Source organism: Stegastes partitus, unplaced genomic scaffold, assembly GCF_000690725.1.
Source record: "Stegastes partitus isolate 25-593 unplaced genomic scaffold, Stegastes_partitus-1.0.2 Scaffold979, whole genome shotgun sequence".
NCBI classification, from domain to species: domain Eukaryota; kingdom Metazoa; phylum Chordata; class Actinopteri; family Pomacentridae; genus Stegastes; species Stegastes partitus.
This window is the reverse complement of record NW_007578710.1, coordinates 89,956-106,416: the sequence shown is the minus strand read 5'-3', so window position 1 is coordinate 106,416 and position 16,461 is coordinate 89,956. Positions and strand designations below refer to the sequence as shown.

General features: G+C 44.2%; 1 protein-coding gene across 1 annotated transcript in view; it reads left to right on the top strand.

Moving 5' to 3' along the window:
* Positions 1–1,530: 1,530 nt before the first annotated feature.
* LOC103366787 (protein kinase C epsilon type) overlaps positions 1,531–16,461 on the top strand; it is a 41,885-nt gene continuing 26,954 nt past the window's right edge. Inside the window, exons 1-7 of the mRNA XM_008294609.1 lie at positions 1,531–2,037; positions 2,152–2,240; positions 3,357–3,489; positions 3,575–3,717; positions 4,694–4,790; positions 4,875–5,143; positions 5,240–5,413. Of these exons, the coding sequence (XP_008292831.1) occupies positions 2,211–2,240; positions 3,357–3,489; positions 3,575–3,717; positions 4,694–4,790; positions 4,875–5,143; positions 5,240–5,413 (846 nt within the window). The 5' untranslated portion in view covers positions 1,531–2,037; positions 2,152–2,210. The remainder of the gene's footprint in view (positions 2,038–2,151; positions 2,241–3,356; positions 3,490–3,574; positions 3,718–4,693; positions 4,791–4,874; positions 5,144–5,239; positions 5,414–16,461) is intronic.

Here is a 16,461-nt window from a genome sequence, read left to right as displayed (position 1 = left end):
TGGCTGTTAGTGCAGCGTTTGGTTCTCTGCAAGTCCTGCAGGTGGCAACAAACACAAACTGATTAGACATCCTGAACTTGAATTTATTTCTACATCAGATAAACATCAATATTTCAATGCAGCACATTTTATGGGACTCTTTCACAGAACTGATGCCTTGAATACATTTGCAGCAACCTTCACTCTTTCCGTCCTTCTCTGTACTTGTGCACACAGCATTACCTGATGTTTGTTGTGTTTTGCTTGTGTGTGTTTGTGCAGCAGCTGCAGGCTCCACCGAGAATGAAGAGCGAGTGTTTCGGCAGCGGATGCGTCCCAGGAAGCGTCAGGGCGCCGTCCGCCGGAGGGTCCACCAGGTCAACGGACACAAGTTCATGGCCACCTACCTGAGGCAGCCCACCTACTGCTCCCACTGCAGGGACTTCATCTGGTCAGGAACACACACCCTCACGCCTGCACAGCGGCTGACACACACACACACACACACACACACACACACACACACACACACACACACAAGCAGAATGAAGCCATCAATGAGTTTCCATCAGGGTGGGGATTAACTGTCAAACAAATAACTGCAGTTCATCATTTTCTTTCTCTGCTGTTCGTGTTAGTTTAGAGATATTAGCGCCTTTGATCAACCACCTTTTTGCAGATGTACTCTTCCAAACCGTCCTTTTTCTAAAACCAAAGTCAACAGATGCTCATTAAAATGCAGTCAGTCACATACAGGAACACAAACAGTTGGTCCATTTAAAACACAGCTGAAGACGGAGCTGAAGACAGAACTGGGACTGAAGCATTTTTCTGAGTTTCATCCAGAAGTTTTTTCTTTTATGTAAAAAAAGAACAACCCTGAAGACGGACAGAGAGCTCAGAAATGTCTAATGTGCAGTATATCGACGTTATAATGCAACAAACTACAGAAAAGAAAGACTAAAGTGGATTTTTTTTATTATAAAATTGAAAACAAATGGACTCAGCATGAACAGCGTGTTTGCAGGTCCTACAGGTGGTACCAAACCGGACACAAAGGTGGCTCCACATACCGAAGTGTTTCTACGACCTAAAGCTGTAATCTGTTCAAATACTCGTCTCTTATCTGCTCTGTGTGACTTTTTTTACAGAAGATTTATTGTTGACATGAAGAATGAAATGATTTTGATAAAACATCAAAACTACTCAGAATAATTTTCCTGATGGAGTGACAATGAGTAGTTCGAGGGCCGTGGGAAAATCAGACCAACTCTGTGTGTTTACAGTTTCAGGCTCTATTTTAAAGACAAAACGTCTTCCGACCCCACCGGCAGGTTTTTAGCTTCAGATGGTTAAACATCACGAACACGAGCAAACGTAGGTTCTTCAGTCGAGTTCATCCAGTTCACACAGATTGGTTTTTATTTATGACCACGTAGACGACTGAAAGCACCACAGTGGAGCAGAAAATAGGCAGCGATGTGGCACCAGTGCAGAGATTTACAACAGAGCAGAGCCTGTTTGGTATGACGTGGTCGTGGGGAGAACAACAAGCTCTGTCTGCGTCCAAACACAGGTTCCCCACTAACCAGGCTTCTGGTTGCTTTTAGACGTCTTTAAACCCAGTTTCTCCCACTAACCTGCTCTCTAACCAACACAGTGGCCTGTGTTTGTTTCCATCCAGACAGACTGGTGGGCTTCGACGCTCTGAGACGACGTCTGATGTGTGATCAGCATCACAGAGTGTCTGAGCGTCCCTGAACCAGCAGACATACATGCAGAGTGTTGGTTGTGATGTTTCACTTTAATGTGGGCCAGCTGCTGCTCCTCTTTATTAGATTTTCATGTAAAACTGTGAGAAGGAACATTTGCTGGTTTCTCGGCAGGTGTTGTTTGATAATCGTACATCAGAAGGAGCTCATAAGACGGAGAACATCAAATTAAAATCTGGCTTTTAGCTGCCTTTTGTCTTCTCGTCTTGCACAGAAAGAGTGAAGTGTGTTTCCTCTCTGTCTCCCTGCAGGGGTGTTTTAGGGAAGCAGGGCTACCAGTGTCAAGGTAAGATGGACTTTTATCTTTCCTAAGCGGTGCATGCTCATACTGGAGCAGCTGGCTTCACTTAAAACACATAAACCTCCGTCCACGTTGTGTTAACGTGTGCTCCTCCTGCAGTGTGCACCTGTGTGGTCCATAAGCGCTGCCATGAGCTGATCATTACAAAGTGTGCAGGAATGAAGAAGCAGGACGACACAGTCGGGGAGGTACGCATCTGCAGCTGCAGGTTTATTGTGATGCTCCAACTGAGTGTAATCAATCAGATCCACGGTTTTACAGCTTTTAAGTTGAAACGATGAGAAAATATTACGTTCTAAGATTAGCAGTAAAGTCTACAGCAGCATGTTCGTGGCTGTAATGCTGATTTCTAAAGTTATCTTCATAAATTTACAGGAAGAACAGCATCATCTCTGAGCTTAAAGAGTGTAGTTATGAGAAAACAAATGTGCATCAAAACAAGGGCATTTTCTAAGAGCATGAAGTTATATATTGGACAGAAAAAAATATGAAATTCTGTGAGATCAAAGCCAAACATTTATGAGGAACAAAAAAAGTAGGACAAACTGTTGTTGTTGTTGTTGTTGTTGTTGTTGTTGTTTTGTACCAGAGTTGGTGAGGTGTGATGAGGTCATACAACCTTTCAAAATAAAGCAACGTGGTTCTTTGATTAAAGAAAGAAAGAAAGAAAGGAGCAAAAAAACATGTTTGTTTGTTTTGTTTTGTTTAGATTTTTCCAGTAAATTTGTGATTTTAATGGTTTTCTGGCAGATTTCTGAGTTTAATCTTGTAAATGTACCTTTTTCATCTCAGAGAATATTTTTTACCCTAGAAATTTCTATAAACTATTAAATGTAGTTATTTATGAGCCAGTGGCTCAAAGTTGGCTTTTTAAAAAAAAAAATTTTAACCTACAGTGGCCCAAATACCAGTCACTTGTAATTTGTATTAATCCATCATAAAGTTCAGACCAGATCTTTTCTTTTTCGCTGTCAGCAGACTTAGCAAACTAGCTTACTTATAATTTATCATTTCCAGTTGGCTGTAGTGTCTACTGCTCAGAGCTTCATGTACGTTTTGAGGTTAAAAAGCTTTTCTTAGAGGACTTACAGGTCCTCAGGTGGTGGAACGGTTCAACCACATGATGATTTTTGTTGCATATCATTGTTGTGTCAGCCCTTACTGCCCTCATTGTTCTCCCTCAACTATCAGTAAAAGGCTTAAAAAACAACACAGAACTTCCCCAGAGCTGGTAGAAGGAACAGCCAGACTGGACCTCTGGACTCCTGCAGGTTTGTCTCACTGTCCTCTGGTTCTTCTTACAGACGGTCGGGTCTCAGAGGTTCAGCGTGAACGTCCCGCACAAGTTCAGCATCCACAACTTCAAAGTTCTGACCTTCTGCGACCACTGTGGCTCTCTGCTGTGGGGTCTGCTGCGACAGGGCCTCCAGTGTAAAGGTACCGACCGTCACACCAGCACACCACGATCTCGTCCACATCTCCTGGTGCTAACCGTTGCTTCGTCTCCGTGCTCGTGTCTCAGTGTGTAAAGTGAACGTCCACCGGCGCTGCGAGAGCAACGTGGCTCCCAACTGCGGCGTCGACGCCCGAGGAATCGCCAAAGTCCTCTCCGACCTGGGAGTCACGCCGGACAAGATCTCCAACAGCGCCCAGAGACGGAAAAAGGTTTGAGAAGCTCAGACCGAGAGCTGCTTTAATCTGCATTTATACTGGAAAGAGTCCCAAAGAGGCTTCATGAACTTTTCACACTTTTTTGTTCACAATCAAAGAAATTCAGCAACTAAAACCCTCTGAGCCCCAAAATCCTGCCGGTGGGTGTTAAAGGCAGTTTGTTGTTAAATAAAGTCACCAAAATTACACCATTCATTAGAAAGAGAAGCTTATATTTGAAAATATTTGACAAATTCTCAACTCCTCACCTGTAATGTTCAGTTTTACTGTTTAAAAAAACATCCGAATCTTATCCACAAATCATGATATTAAATCAAATTAACTTAGTTTTACGTTTGTAAATCTGCTAAAAATTTGTAATTTGCACAAAACCAGATTGTGCAAAAAACAAGAAATCCTGGGCGACCTGGTGCCATCATGAAGCCTTTAGTGACTGAGCTGCAACCAACAGTCATGTGGCAGGAATTCAGAGACTCTTCAGCTGAACTGTAGACCGTGCACGTACCCGGCAGTAGTCGTAAATAGTCAGCAAGTATGAAAACAAATTAAAAATATAAGTAATAAAATATCTATAGCATGTAGATGTGTGTCATCTTTGATTTCTTTCATTTTTATATGATGAAGGAACCAAAGAAATTCCACTTAATTCTATTTTTTTTTATAGTTTATTGCATTAAAACTGTCACAATGCAGAATATATATTTTATTGGCTTCTCTCTAAATAATCTAATAAACTAATGACATTTCAGCTTTGTTATTGTAGAAAGAACACATTTCTGAATCCTCACTGCGACTAGCTCAGTCCACAGTGAAGGAAAATGTGACAAAGCCGCAAAAAAACATCCAGAAACTGTTTAGAGGCTTCAAATAAACTAATAATTAAACTGAACTTTTCTCCTCTTCCACCAGATGTCTGCACATTTCTCATATTTCTACATGTTTTAACCGTGAACATAACTTTGTGCACCAGCTTCCTCCGGCTCAGGATCCTCAGCAGCCGTTATCAGGGATTCCTCAGACGGAGGACGACCGCTCCAAGTCGGCGCCCACGTCTCCGTGCGACCAGGGTAGGCCGCGATGAACGCCGACGCTCTAGACCGAAAGTCACCGAAGCGCGCCACCGCTCATCCTGTTTGTGGGTTTCTTTGCAGACGTGAAGGAGCTGGAGAACATCCGGAAGGCGCTGTCGTTCGACCACCGCGGCGAGGAGCACAAAACACACCCGCTGTCCTCCCCCTCGTCTGTCGCCACGGTAACGGGTGACGCCCACGGAGGAGGCGACGGGAAGAGCGTCGGCGCCAAGGGCGACGGCGGCCAGGCCAACGGCGAGGTCAAAGGTCAGAGCGTTCCCGAGGCCAAGAGGATGAACCTGCACGACTTCCTGTTCATCAAAGTCCTGGGAAAAGGAAGCTTCGGAAAGGTGAGAGTAAAAAACAGCTCAGCGACGAGGACGCATCGGTGGGAAACGTTCAGTCTGTCGTCTTATGTCGTCTATCGCTGTGTCTCACGCGTCCAGGTGATGCTGGCGGAGCTGAAAGGCACCGACGAGGTCTACGCCGTCAAGGTGCTGAAGAAAGACGTGATCCTGCAGGACGACGACGTGGACTGCACCCTGACCGAGAAGAGGATCCTGGCGCTGGCGAGGAAGCATCCCTACCTGACTCAGCTCTTCTGCTGCTTCCAGACTAAAGTAGGAACACACACACATGCAGACGTACTGTCCGCCTCCAGAGGGCGGCATCGGGCTGGGTTTGAGTCCGTAGCTGACGGGTCGCACACATAAAACATCCACGGTCTGGGAAAAAGTTCTGCCTCCTAAAATACACACAATTATATTTGGCAGGAATGTGAAGGTCTGAGGAGACTTTAAACCATCTGCTCTGAGCGTAAAGAGACGAAAAAGGTCAGCACGATTCCACCACCGACATAATATTATAACAGAAGCGACCTTAAACAGATTCAAACTGCTCTCAAAGTGTTTCTCTACAGTTTTAATTTGAAGCCAGAAACGATCAACACGTGTTTCTTCTGCTGCATCTTTTACATAAACAGACATGTTTGAGTTTTCATGAAGGTGTTGGAGATAAAAGGTTCAACTAGGATCCAATCATATATATAAATGGAGTAATGAACCCTCCGAACCCCCAGAAATCACCAATATGCACCGTTATCCACAAAGCATGGTTAGATGTTCAGCTTTAAGACGGTCCTTGAACTCCTCGTGTGTCGTATCGTTCCACTGAGAAGCTTAAACTTGTGATAGTTCATCAAAATCACTGTATTCAACTGTCTCATATTAAAAAAATAATCCAAAATACAACGTTTGTACGAACCAGCTTCTGTAAAAAACAAAAAATTCTGTGTTTGACGATGCAGCCAACGGGCCTTTAGTGACTCGGTTGTGAACAACAATCACATCGCAAAAATTCAGGGACTTTTTCAGGTGAACTGCAGGCGGTGTTGACACAGAACACAGAACCAGATATAAATAGATAAACATCTACAGCATGTAGAGTCACTGTAAGCATTTATAACACATCTGAGCAATCGGAAAAATATTTTACGTGTTGGTTTGAGGCTTTTTCATTTTTTTTGGAAGTAAACAATAAAATAAATCAGCTTTGAAAAATGCTTTAAGTTATAAAAACTTCACAATGAAACCTCACAGCCTGTAAACCTGCTGCTTCATTCTCAGTCCAGTGTTTTGGGTTCAATCTGCCCCAAAGCGTGACGCGCTGAAGGTTAAACGTGTCTAAACACACTTTATTCCACACAGATGACAGGAACTAGAATCAGAGAACTGCTGTTGTTCACTTCTCTTTATTTCTCCTTCATCATCACACTCTAAACCTGCTGAATAAATGATGCCAACTGTGCTGTTCAACTGATGATTCAGTAGTTTGTCTTCAGTTCACGGTGGTGGAGCTGCAGCGATCGATCGAATGATTAATTATTGGGCAGCTATTGAAATAATCATCAACTATTTTGATCATCTATTGTTTGGTTTGAGTGATTTTTAATGAAAAAAGGCTAAATTCAGCTTCTTAAATGTGAATATTTTCTTTTTTTCCCTCTTTTTGTGACAGTAAATTCAACACACATTCAGTTGCTGCTCCGGAGCTTTCAGTGATGTCACATGATCTTCGTCACCAAATAAAATTGCATTTTTTTTTTTATTTTTCCAAGCACATTTGGTCAAAAGCGGGAATTTAAACTTTATTCGTGATCTTTGAAGCCGCAGTCGATGAATGCTCGTCACCTCAGAGGCTGTTTGAGCAGCAGATAAAACTTTTATTGGAACCGTAGACGTTTATATTTTCATTTTTCTGAGCAAACTAGATCCAAAAACAGGATTTAAAGTTAGTTGTTGAACTTTGAAACAGCCTTTGTTGTGCTTTTGGGAACACTGATGGACAGTTTTCACCCTTTCTACACTCGTATAATTATCAATAAACCGAGACCATAGCTGACAGATGAGTGAGTTGCTGCAGCTCCGCCCAGCGTTCTGACATTTTGAACCCTGGAGAGGTTTTGAGAAAACTCCTGCTCAGTGACAGATGTGCGTGTTAACCCTCCAGTCTTCCTGCTGCCTCTTCCACTGCTTTCATCGTCTCCGCTTTCGGCCTATTTATGCGTCTGTACAGTAAGTGGGTTGTGACAGACGGACCCACAAAGGGCACCCGCGGGTGGCACGAGCCCGTCCAGGCCGCCGTGTGTTTTGTCTAGCGCCTGTTGCATAAGCGTTCCTGTCTGAAACGTATAGCGGCTCGTTACGTGTTCGCTGAGATTTTTCCAGTCCGACAGCTCGCTGAGGGAAGCGGCTCACACGATGTGCAAGGTCCTTTTCAACGCAACTTGAGCCTGACGGCGCTGAGAAGGCGGCACAGGTGTGAACTTTTATCACCTCGACAGAACCGGAGCTCAAACAGAACGAAACAAAACAGACAAAAAACACGACTGAAGACGTCTTTGAAGTTTAATTCACTTTTGTTGGGAGCGAACAGATGCAGCTTCAGATAAGCTGAAGGTGCTGATTGCATTCAGCGAACAAAGACAAAGATCAAGAAGCATTCGCTCATAAAGACGGTCCTAAAAGTTGTAATGTGATCCGTTCTGGAGGCGGCGGCGGCATCAGAAGACAAACAGCGGTGTGTCTATACATAGGTTCTGAGTTTGGGTCGTTCGTCCTGAGTCCACCTGTCAGCCAGCAAAGGTTTCACAGAAAACTCTGCATGAACGTACAGCACAGGGAAGGAAACACTTCATCAACAGCCCAGTCTTCCTTATTACGTGACTGAGCTTCAGTTAAAACACCTGTTCCCTGTTCTTTACATCAACTCACTGTCAGCAGCGAAGGTGTGTCTGCTGCTCCAGTGGGTCACATTCAGGGCCGATCAAGAAGTTCTGAGACCGTCGGCGTTGCATGGATCTCTGCAGATTGGACTCCCTGTGACTTTTTCTCCTCCCCGAAAACAAGTCGGAGTGTCATCATTCATTCATTACAGATGGTTCCTGACAAACTTGCGTTACGCAGCGTTCTGGGAGCGTTGCAGGTGTTTATGCGTCGCTTGTCACGAGCCCTGGAAGCCCCACAGAGATTTCTAGAAACTAAATACCCCAAATGGCTCCCTTGTTAAACAGCTGCTTATTGATAGACACTTCGTTTTACTGTTGTTCCTTAAACACATCACTTGCAGACTGTTGGGGAAGCCAGCTGGTCAACACGGAGGAGCCTCTAGTCTCCAGTGCAAAGATTTGTTTGAACAGAGTTGAATAAGATGCTTTAATGTAGAATCAAACCAAGTTGGAAAGTTCATGTAATCAGACAGGATTGTGACTGTGACTCGTATCTGGTCGGTTTTTCCGCCGCTGTGCAGTGAGATCGACCTGAAACCAAATGTTTGTGGTCCTCTGAAAGGAGGGTTGTTGCCTTAACCGTGTGGAAGACGTGTAGGACTGAAGAAACACCCAGAAGAAGCCGTTCCAGCTTTCCATGTGAAGGCTGCAGGATTTCGTTGGAAAGTCGCTCCCTCTCTGTGTGTTCTGTCTGGGGATCATCAGGAAGGAGCAGATTTTGTGAGATGCATCCTTTGTTTATTTTCTCTGAATGTTCTGGAAGTCTACCGACGGCGTCTCTGGTTCAATTTATTTATTCCTGTTGTTTTCTACCAAAGCAAACATGTGGGCTGGATGGATGGACGGACGGAGAGACAGAAGATAGATGTGGCCTTCTCTGTCTGTCTTATTATTTAGTCTTTACTTTGACTCTCCATCAGCCCGTCTGACGCTTTCATCAGAGGACACACACAGAAACACAGTCTGGCAGTCGGAGCTGATTGGAAGTGAGCTCTTGGACAAAACAAAGGCATTGTGGCTCTTATATAACCGCTTTGATCCTCATCAGAGGCCTGATGGTTGTTCCATATGTTGTGTGACTCCACCCTCCTCAGCCCTCCTCAGCCCTCCTCAGCCCTCCTCAGCCCTCCTCGGCCCTCCTGCTACCCTCCCCACGCTCCTCGCTGTTGTTGCAATAAACAAACCCACATATGCATACTGTATATACAATCGCACACAAATGCCCAGCGGCCGTGTCACTCCTCACGTCTTACGTAACGTCGGTTTGCACGTCGCCAGACTGATCGAGCGACGGATCGGCTTGTCTGACCACCACGACGACGCAGAGGCTGAGTTTAGCTTCTGTGTGCAGAGCAGCAGGACGACGACGATTCTGTCATTTGGTTCATATTTTTATGTTTGAGGGATTTGTGTTGTGTACGTTTCCTGCTTCAGCTCACGTTAACCGGAGGCAGTGAACGCACCACCACCTTCTCACGCTGATAAAGTTAAACGTCAACAAGTTTCTGTTTTGTGCTCAAGTTTTGATCACCTTTAAACGCGCAGTTTTCTAATTTTTGTTTTTGATTATTACTTAAATTAACTCTTTGAAGCCCCTTTTTTCATTTCATTTGTTTTTGACAATTTTTCATTGATTTTAAGGACAAAATATTTTATTTTTTAATAAATAGACGCCGCTTCACTTCCACATTGTGCTGCACTCCTGCTAATGAATAAATCTGCATTAAAATGAGACTTCAAATATTGTACAGCTGAATTCAGAGCATCTCCTGGAGGCTGAAGATAAATTAAATTCACCAGAAACGGCGCTCTTGCTAACATTAATTTGAACATTTGCAGATTTGAGGGAAAAAAATTCTGATTTATGACAAAAATCTCAGTTTGTTTGTGTTGCATAGACTCAGTGATGATGATGATTTATTTTCCGAAACTTGTTGGCTCTACATACTGAACATGTTTTACTATTTTCATGTTTCATTGTTTTCCGTCTGGATGCTCGAACTGCAGCTCAACCGAGAAGCTTCAGAACTGTTGTCATTTGATTGTTGGTTTTAAAATCAGAACGCAGTGATTTTGGTGAAACATCATAATTGTCAGCTTAGTTTTAGCTGTTTACAGACGTGTAGTTGACGATTCTTTTTGTTTCTGATAAATCGTGTGATTCTGCAGGTTTTCTGGAGATAACGAGCCGTGATTGTGTCGTTTGGTTCATATTTTTTAGGGCTCGTCGCTCACAGATGCTGATGAAGTTGAGTTCTGTTGTGTGTTGATTAGGGTTTGAATAAACCACCTGAACCCGGTTTGAAGTGACACTAAAAGCCCGGTTTGTTCCGTGCTGACTTCCTGCGTTCTGTGTGAACCTGCTGACTCCGAGCATCACCGCCCGTCCGTCTGGATCTCTATCTGTGTTTCCATCTCGGCCCGTCGGTGTCTCTGTGGCTTCAGCAGAACACAACAAAGCTCGGTTAATGTACCTGCGGCTGCTTTCTGGCCGCCTCTGCCTCCTGTGATGTCCACCAATTACAGCTCATTAAAAACCACAGCCTGTCCTGTTCCTACCTCACTGCTTCACCGTCTGCTTTACCCTCCATCGTCTCCTCACTTTGTTTTAGAAACACCTGATCATCGCTGACAAAAATCACAGCCTTCCCTGTTTTTCTTCGTTTTCTGTTTCCTCGTCGGCTTCTTCCTCCGGCCCGGCCCGGCTCGGCCCGGCTCGGCTCGGCTCGGCCCGGCCTCGGCGGTCGCAGCAGCAGCAAGAGGAGGAGGAGAAGGAGGCCCGGCGCTACTGTTGTATAATGTTATTTACATTTTTTCGGCGGTAATTAGGCCGATAGGGGAACGGCTGCGATCCCACAGTCGATTAAGAAGAAGGAGAGGGAGGAGGGGAAGGAACAGGGAGGGTGTAGGTAGGACGGAGGTCACACAGAGTACAAAGGAGCTTTAAAGTGGAGTGATGTCACCGCGAAGGCAACGCATAGGGGTGCTGTGAGAAAAGAGCTTCACCAAACCAGTCGTCACAATAAAAACTAGTAGTAATAGACATTAAATAAACTGCTTCACTAAACAAACTGAAACCTCCTTATTTTGTTTTAACGACAGAATTCACGGCGTTCTCATGTGACAAAGAAGCGTTTCTTACACGAGCGCCTTTTCATCGCTGAAAATGTGTCGACGTGTCTGAACACAGAGTTGTGTGATGGCGGTCTGCAGGTAGCGAAGGGCCTCGCTACAGGAAGTGAAGGAGGAGGGCGGGAACCAGTGTGAGCGCTTCACAACATCAAGAAGTGAAGCGTGTGGATGAGATGAGCTACAAAAAGACACCGGCAGAGACAAGAAGGGACATTTTCACATGTAGCGAGTCAGTTAATCAGCTGATTGATGATTAATTGATTGTTTAAGTCATTTATGCAGCAAAGAGCAAAACATTTGAGAAGTCCAGCTTTTTAAACGTGACACTCTGACGTGTTCCCTTTGCTCACATGGAACCAGCAATAAGGAAGCTGTCTCGGTTTGTGTCACATCTCTAAAGCTGCACGTCTGATCCGTTTTTAACCGGACTGGTTCATTGTTCAGAACCTGAGGAAGTTGTTCAGATAAACCGTGGATGTTTGTCGGGTCTTTTGCCGTCCTCGGTGGGACTTTTTCCGGACAACTGCTGTGAAATCACTAAGAAGTGATTAATCAGGGATATAACTGGCAGATAAATGGGTCATTAACTGTCTGAAGCTCGAAACCTGCAGGCAGGTTGAAAGACAAAGAATTAAGAGTAAAAGAACGACAGCGTTTACAACGGAAAGAATGTGTTTTTATCTAAATCGAAGCATAAAAGTGTCTCATTTAGAAATTCTCCAGAAATCAAGCCTTTGCTTTTCCAGGATTCTGTGGAGAAAAAACAAAAAAGGCATTTTTTAAGTCTAACTGTTGAGCCACCAGTGAGTCGGCAGCGACCAACAGCGATATGATGTCAGGAAGTGTTTCGGCTGAACTGCAGGCAGTGTTTAGAGAGAGGAGACGAGGAGAGCAAACCAATTAAACATTTAAATAAATACATATCTTGTTCTGGTTCTGTTGTCTGAGTTCTACCTACTTCATGGTTGTTCTGGTTCCATAAAGGTACAGGACTTTATGTTTCAGTGAGAAATGATCTAAAACGTGACAGGAGCTAAAACAACAGAGTTAGGACGGTTAAACCTGCAGCGTGGAGCTTTTGTCTCCCCCTTCTGGCAGTGAGAGTAACTGCACAAACGCTGTCGATGACGCCTTGCTGTGAGTCACTTTCTTTTCAGACTATGATCCTCTTGTGAAGTGTTGTGTTTTAATCTGGAGCATCAGAACCCTTCCTGGGATGCTCTCTGGGTTTTTCCTCCTCCGGGTCGCTGTGCTCCACGTTGTCTTCTCCTCCACTGACCAGAGCAGCCATTCAGCTCCAGTTTTCACAAAACGCTGAGTAATTTAACAAGAGGAAATAGTGCGTCTATTGTTGAGCGTTTCCACAACGGGACTCTGTGTGTCGGATTATAAATGGAGCTCTGTGGCACGGAGGAGGAAGACAAATATCGGATATAACCAGATTTCTTCTCCAAACCCAGAGCGAGCGATAAAAGCATTCACAGATATTAAACAAGTCGACACTGAACAGTCCAAAGATTTACAGATGAGTTTATGGCGTGCCAAATGTCTCTCTGGAGATCTGCTTTGTTGTGACCCTTTAAGATAAATGAGTGGTACTCGTGAGCTGGCGATAATCCACGCGTCAGGCCGAGCCCGAGGCCGGGGAATTCACCTCCTCATGAAGGAATGAGCGCCATTGTTCTCTTGTTTCTCTTTCTGATTTGGTGAACATGTGAATTCTTCCGCACCACTCACGATACTCATCCAGGTAAAAAAAAAGCTCCTGAGGCTGTTTGTTTAAATCAGGCCTCGGCGTCTTCTCCGAAATCCTGCTTCAGGTGAACACGCACAGAAATGAACACAAGAGGAAGAAACCTGCAGCAAAGGCTTCAAAACACTTTGTCCTTCCAGCAGTAACACAGATAAAACACAGTCTGGAGGTTTTTCTCTTGCAGTTCTTGCACTGTGTGTTTCTGAAGTATTCATGCACTGACTTCACACTTTTTCCTTTTTTGGGGTGAACTTTCCTCACTGTGGGATCAGTATAGTCTATCTTTATCTTTAATAATCTTCCAGACCAGAATAACGGCACTTGCTCTCTTCTTTAGTCTTTAGACGTCTGGTAGCGCTCACATGGAGATGAACAAACTTACCATCAAGTGGAAGCACAGAAATGAAATCACATATTTAACCTTCTGGACCACACAGTGTTTTTTTTCTTACATTTGTCTTCACTGTGGGATCAGTTTTCATGACAGCATGAAGTCCTGCAGCTCTATGGAAACAGAACAACCATGAACTATTTTGTGCAGAATGACAAAGTCAGAATGATTTAGACCAGGGGTGTCCAGTCCTGGTCCTCCAGGGCCACAGTCCTGCATGGTCTAGATGTTTCCCTCTTCCATCACACCTGATTCAAATGATCAGCTCATCATCAAGCTCTGCAGAAGCCTGATAACCATCCTGATCATGTGAATCAGAGGGAAACATCTAAAACATGCAGGACTGTGGCCCTGGAGGACCAGGATTGGACACCCCTGTTCTAAATCATAAACAAATACAAAACGAAAGTTGAATTTCTTTGATTATTTATTTTATGAAAATTGAAAGAAATCTAAAATTAGTTCCCACTTGTGTTACAAACACTAAAACGTGTATTTATATATGTATTTTTTCCTGATATAATTTGTTTTTATCATCGTTTTCTATCCGCTCTGTCTGCAGTTCATCCCAGAAGTTATTGATTTATTACTATTTGGCTGCTGGTCAGAGCTGAGCCAATAGATGCTTCTTAGTTGTGCCAAGGTGCACAAAATGTTTAGCTTTGTACAGAATCTGGTTAAGTTTTCAAATCGGGCATCGAGAATAATATAATTTTTATTAATTATTACGATTTAAGATTAGATTTGTCATCACAGATGAGTAGTTCACGGACTGTTGTAAAACTGATGATTCTCTGTGTCTCAGTTTCTGGCTGATAAATGGTGTCATTGTTTAGAAGATGAAATGACTGTTAAATGCGCCTCTTTGAGATTCGGGGGGTTAAAGGAGCTTTCTGAGCTCTAACTGGCTGCACAGGTGAAGAATCAGCTGAAATGAAACGAAGCACGTGGGGCGTTCAGGAGCTGGTTTGCAGTAATGACCAGCAGTCTGTTGCCAGCTCAGTGTTTATCGCCTCACCAGTACAATTATTTGTGTGTGTGTGTGTGTGTGTGTGTGTGTGTGTGTGTGTGTGTGTGTTCTTGTACTTCTTGTACTACCTTCAAAATGAGAGCAAAGTGAGAACATTTTGTCCGGCTGCTTGTTTTTTTTTTTTCCAAAGAGGCTGATTGAGGATTTTCGGTTCAGATCAGAATTAGGTTAGAAAAGACTGAGCTCATTGTGCAGCCGGCTGTTAACCCTCACCTCCACCGAGAGAGGCTTTACGGCCAAATCACACTCATTCACTCATTACTGCCGAGAAAGGGGAGTCTTTATTGACACGATGAAAGGAAATGAGGAGAGCAGCGGCTGCATATCACAGAACAGTCTGGACAAGTCTTCAGGTTGTAAAGGTGCCACACAGTAAACGGCTGGTACAGCGAGGCCTCGGACGAGCTCGTTTCCTGTTTGTTCTGAAAGGTTAAGCTTAATCCTCTGACCTCTGAGCAGTCTCTGGTTGCTTTCTGCTCCTGTCCTGTCATTTTCACCGCAACATAAAGTCCTGCACCTCCGTGGAAACAGAACAACCACGACTAGACGTAGAGAGAACATAGAAGCAGTTAAACACAGCCAGAGCGCCGTAAATCATAAAAATACAATAAAAACAAAGGATGGATTTCTTTGATTGTTTATTTTACAGAACTTGAATGAACATGTGCATCAGTGTCAACAACTGTGCGTTTAATATATATTTTGCTGCTGACGTGTCGTTGTTTCTGTTCTTGTCTGTGCAAACACTGCCTGCAGTTCAACCCGGCCCGGCTGAAGCTCTCTGAGGGTTTCTCCTGTGATCGCTGGTCACAGCTGAGTCAGTTGTGGCTTCGTTGTTGTGCAAGAGGAGCAGAGAGCTTTGGTTTTCATACAGAATCTGGTGACTCTAGATGCTTTATTTGTGGCGGCTTTCTGATTTAGACGAGCTGAACATGTCGTTTTGATGACATATCGCCGCTTTAGGCTCCAACAGGACGGAGTGCTGGACATCAGTAGTTCAGTGACTCTCAGAAGGTCGGCTAGTCTTTCTGCTTTGACCGTTTCTGTCAATAACAAATGATGTCATTTTGCAAATATTCTACAGATAACGAGGCTTTGGAACCCAAAAGCTCTAAGAAGCTGCATCCATCCCACTCTCCTGCTTCTCCTGTTCCCTCCTCTAACATTATGACCTACATTGATCTCTTCCTTTTCTCTCCATCCACCGTTCCTTCTCTCCTCGTAAAGCCTTTTGCAACACGTCCTACGTTGGACATCATCTCTTCTCTCTGCTCTGTGAACACGCTCTGCTCGACACTCCATCGTGCCTTTATAGGGACCTGAGCTTCCTGGAAGTCTGTTTCTCATGAACCTAATCAAGATCAACTGCTCTCTGAACAGGCAGCTGTTTTTTCGTGTTTTCGACCAATGGAAGTCGAGTGTTCTCGCCGTTTGTTTTTTACGGGAACGACGAGTAAGGAGATCTTCTGTGGGAGAGCCGGCAGCCCTCAGCGCACGTTTGACTTCTGTCAGACATGGTGAGGAGCTACAGGGTGGACCTCAGTGTGTGAGAACCACCAACACACACAGAAACACACACTGGGCTCGACCAGCCAAGTGTGTGTCAGCGCCGGGCAGCAGTCAGAGAGTCTGTCTTTATAAAACTGCAGTCATTAGCGCTGATGTGCTGGTTGCTGTTTTTGGGTCGCAGCTCAGAAACAAACACTGCTGTAACGTTAGACTCCGATGGACATGATGCACCTTTTCTACTTACCTGAATCTGACGAGCTCATGGGTGGGAGGTCAGAGAACATTCATAGAAGTCATTTGGTTGTTTTGTAAGTAACTGGTTTTGACTTTAGAATCTGATGCATACAGGCTGTGTTTACAGAGCAGACGGGTAACAACAAATATGCCAAAATTACTCCATTTATTAGCCAAAAAATGTTAAAAAACAGAAAGAAATGTGAGATTATTGACCTTCTGACAGTCCTTAAACTGCTCACGTTACACGCCATCAAAAACAAATCAAAGCTGATAATCGTGATATTTCATCAAAATCACTTTATTCTACGAGTCTCATGAGAAGAGCTGCTC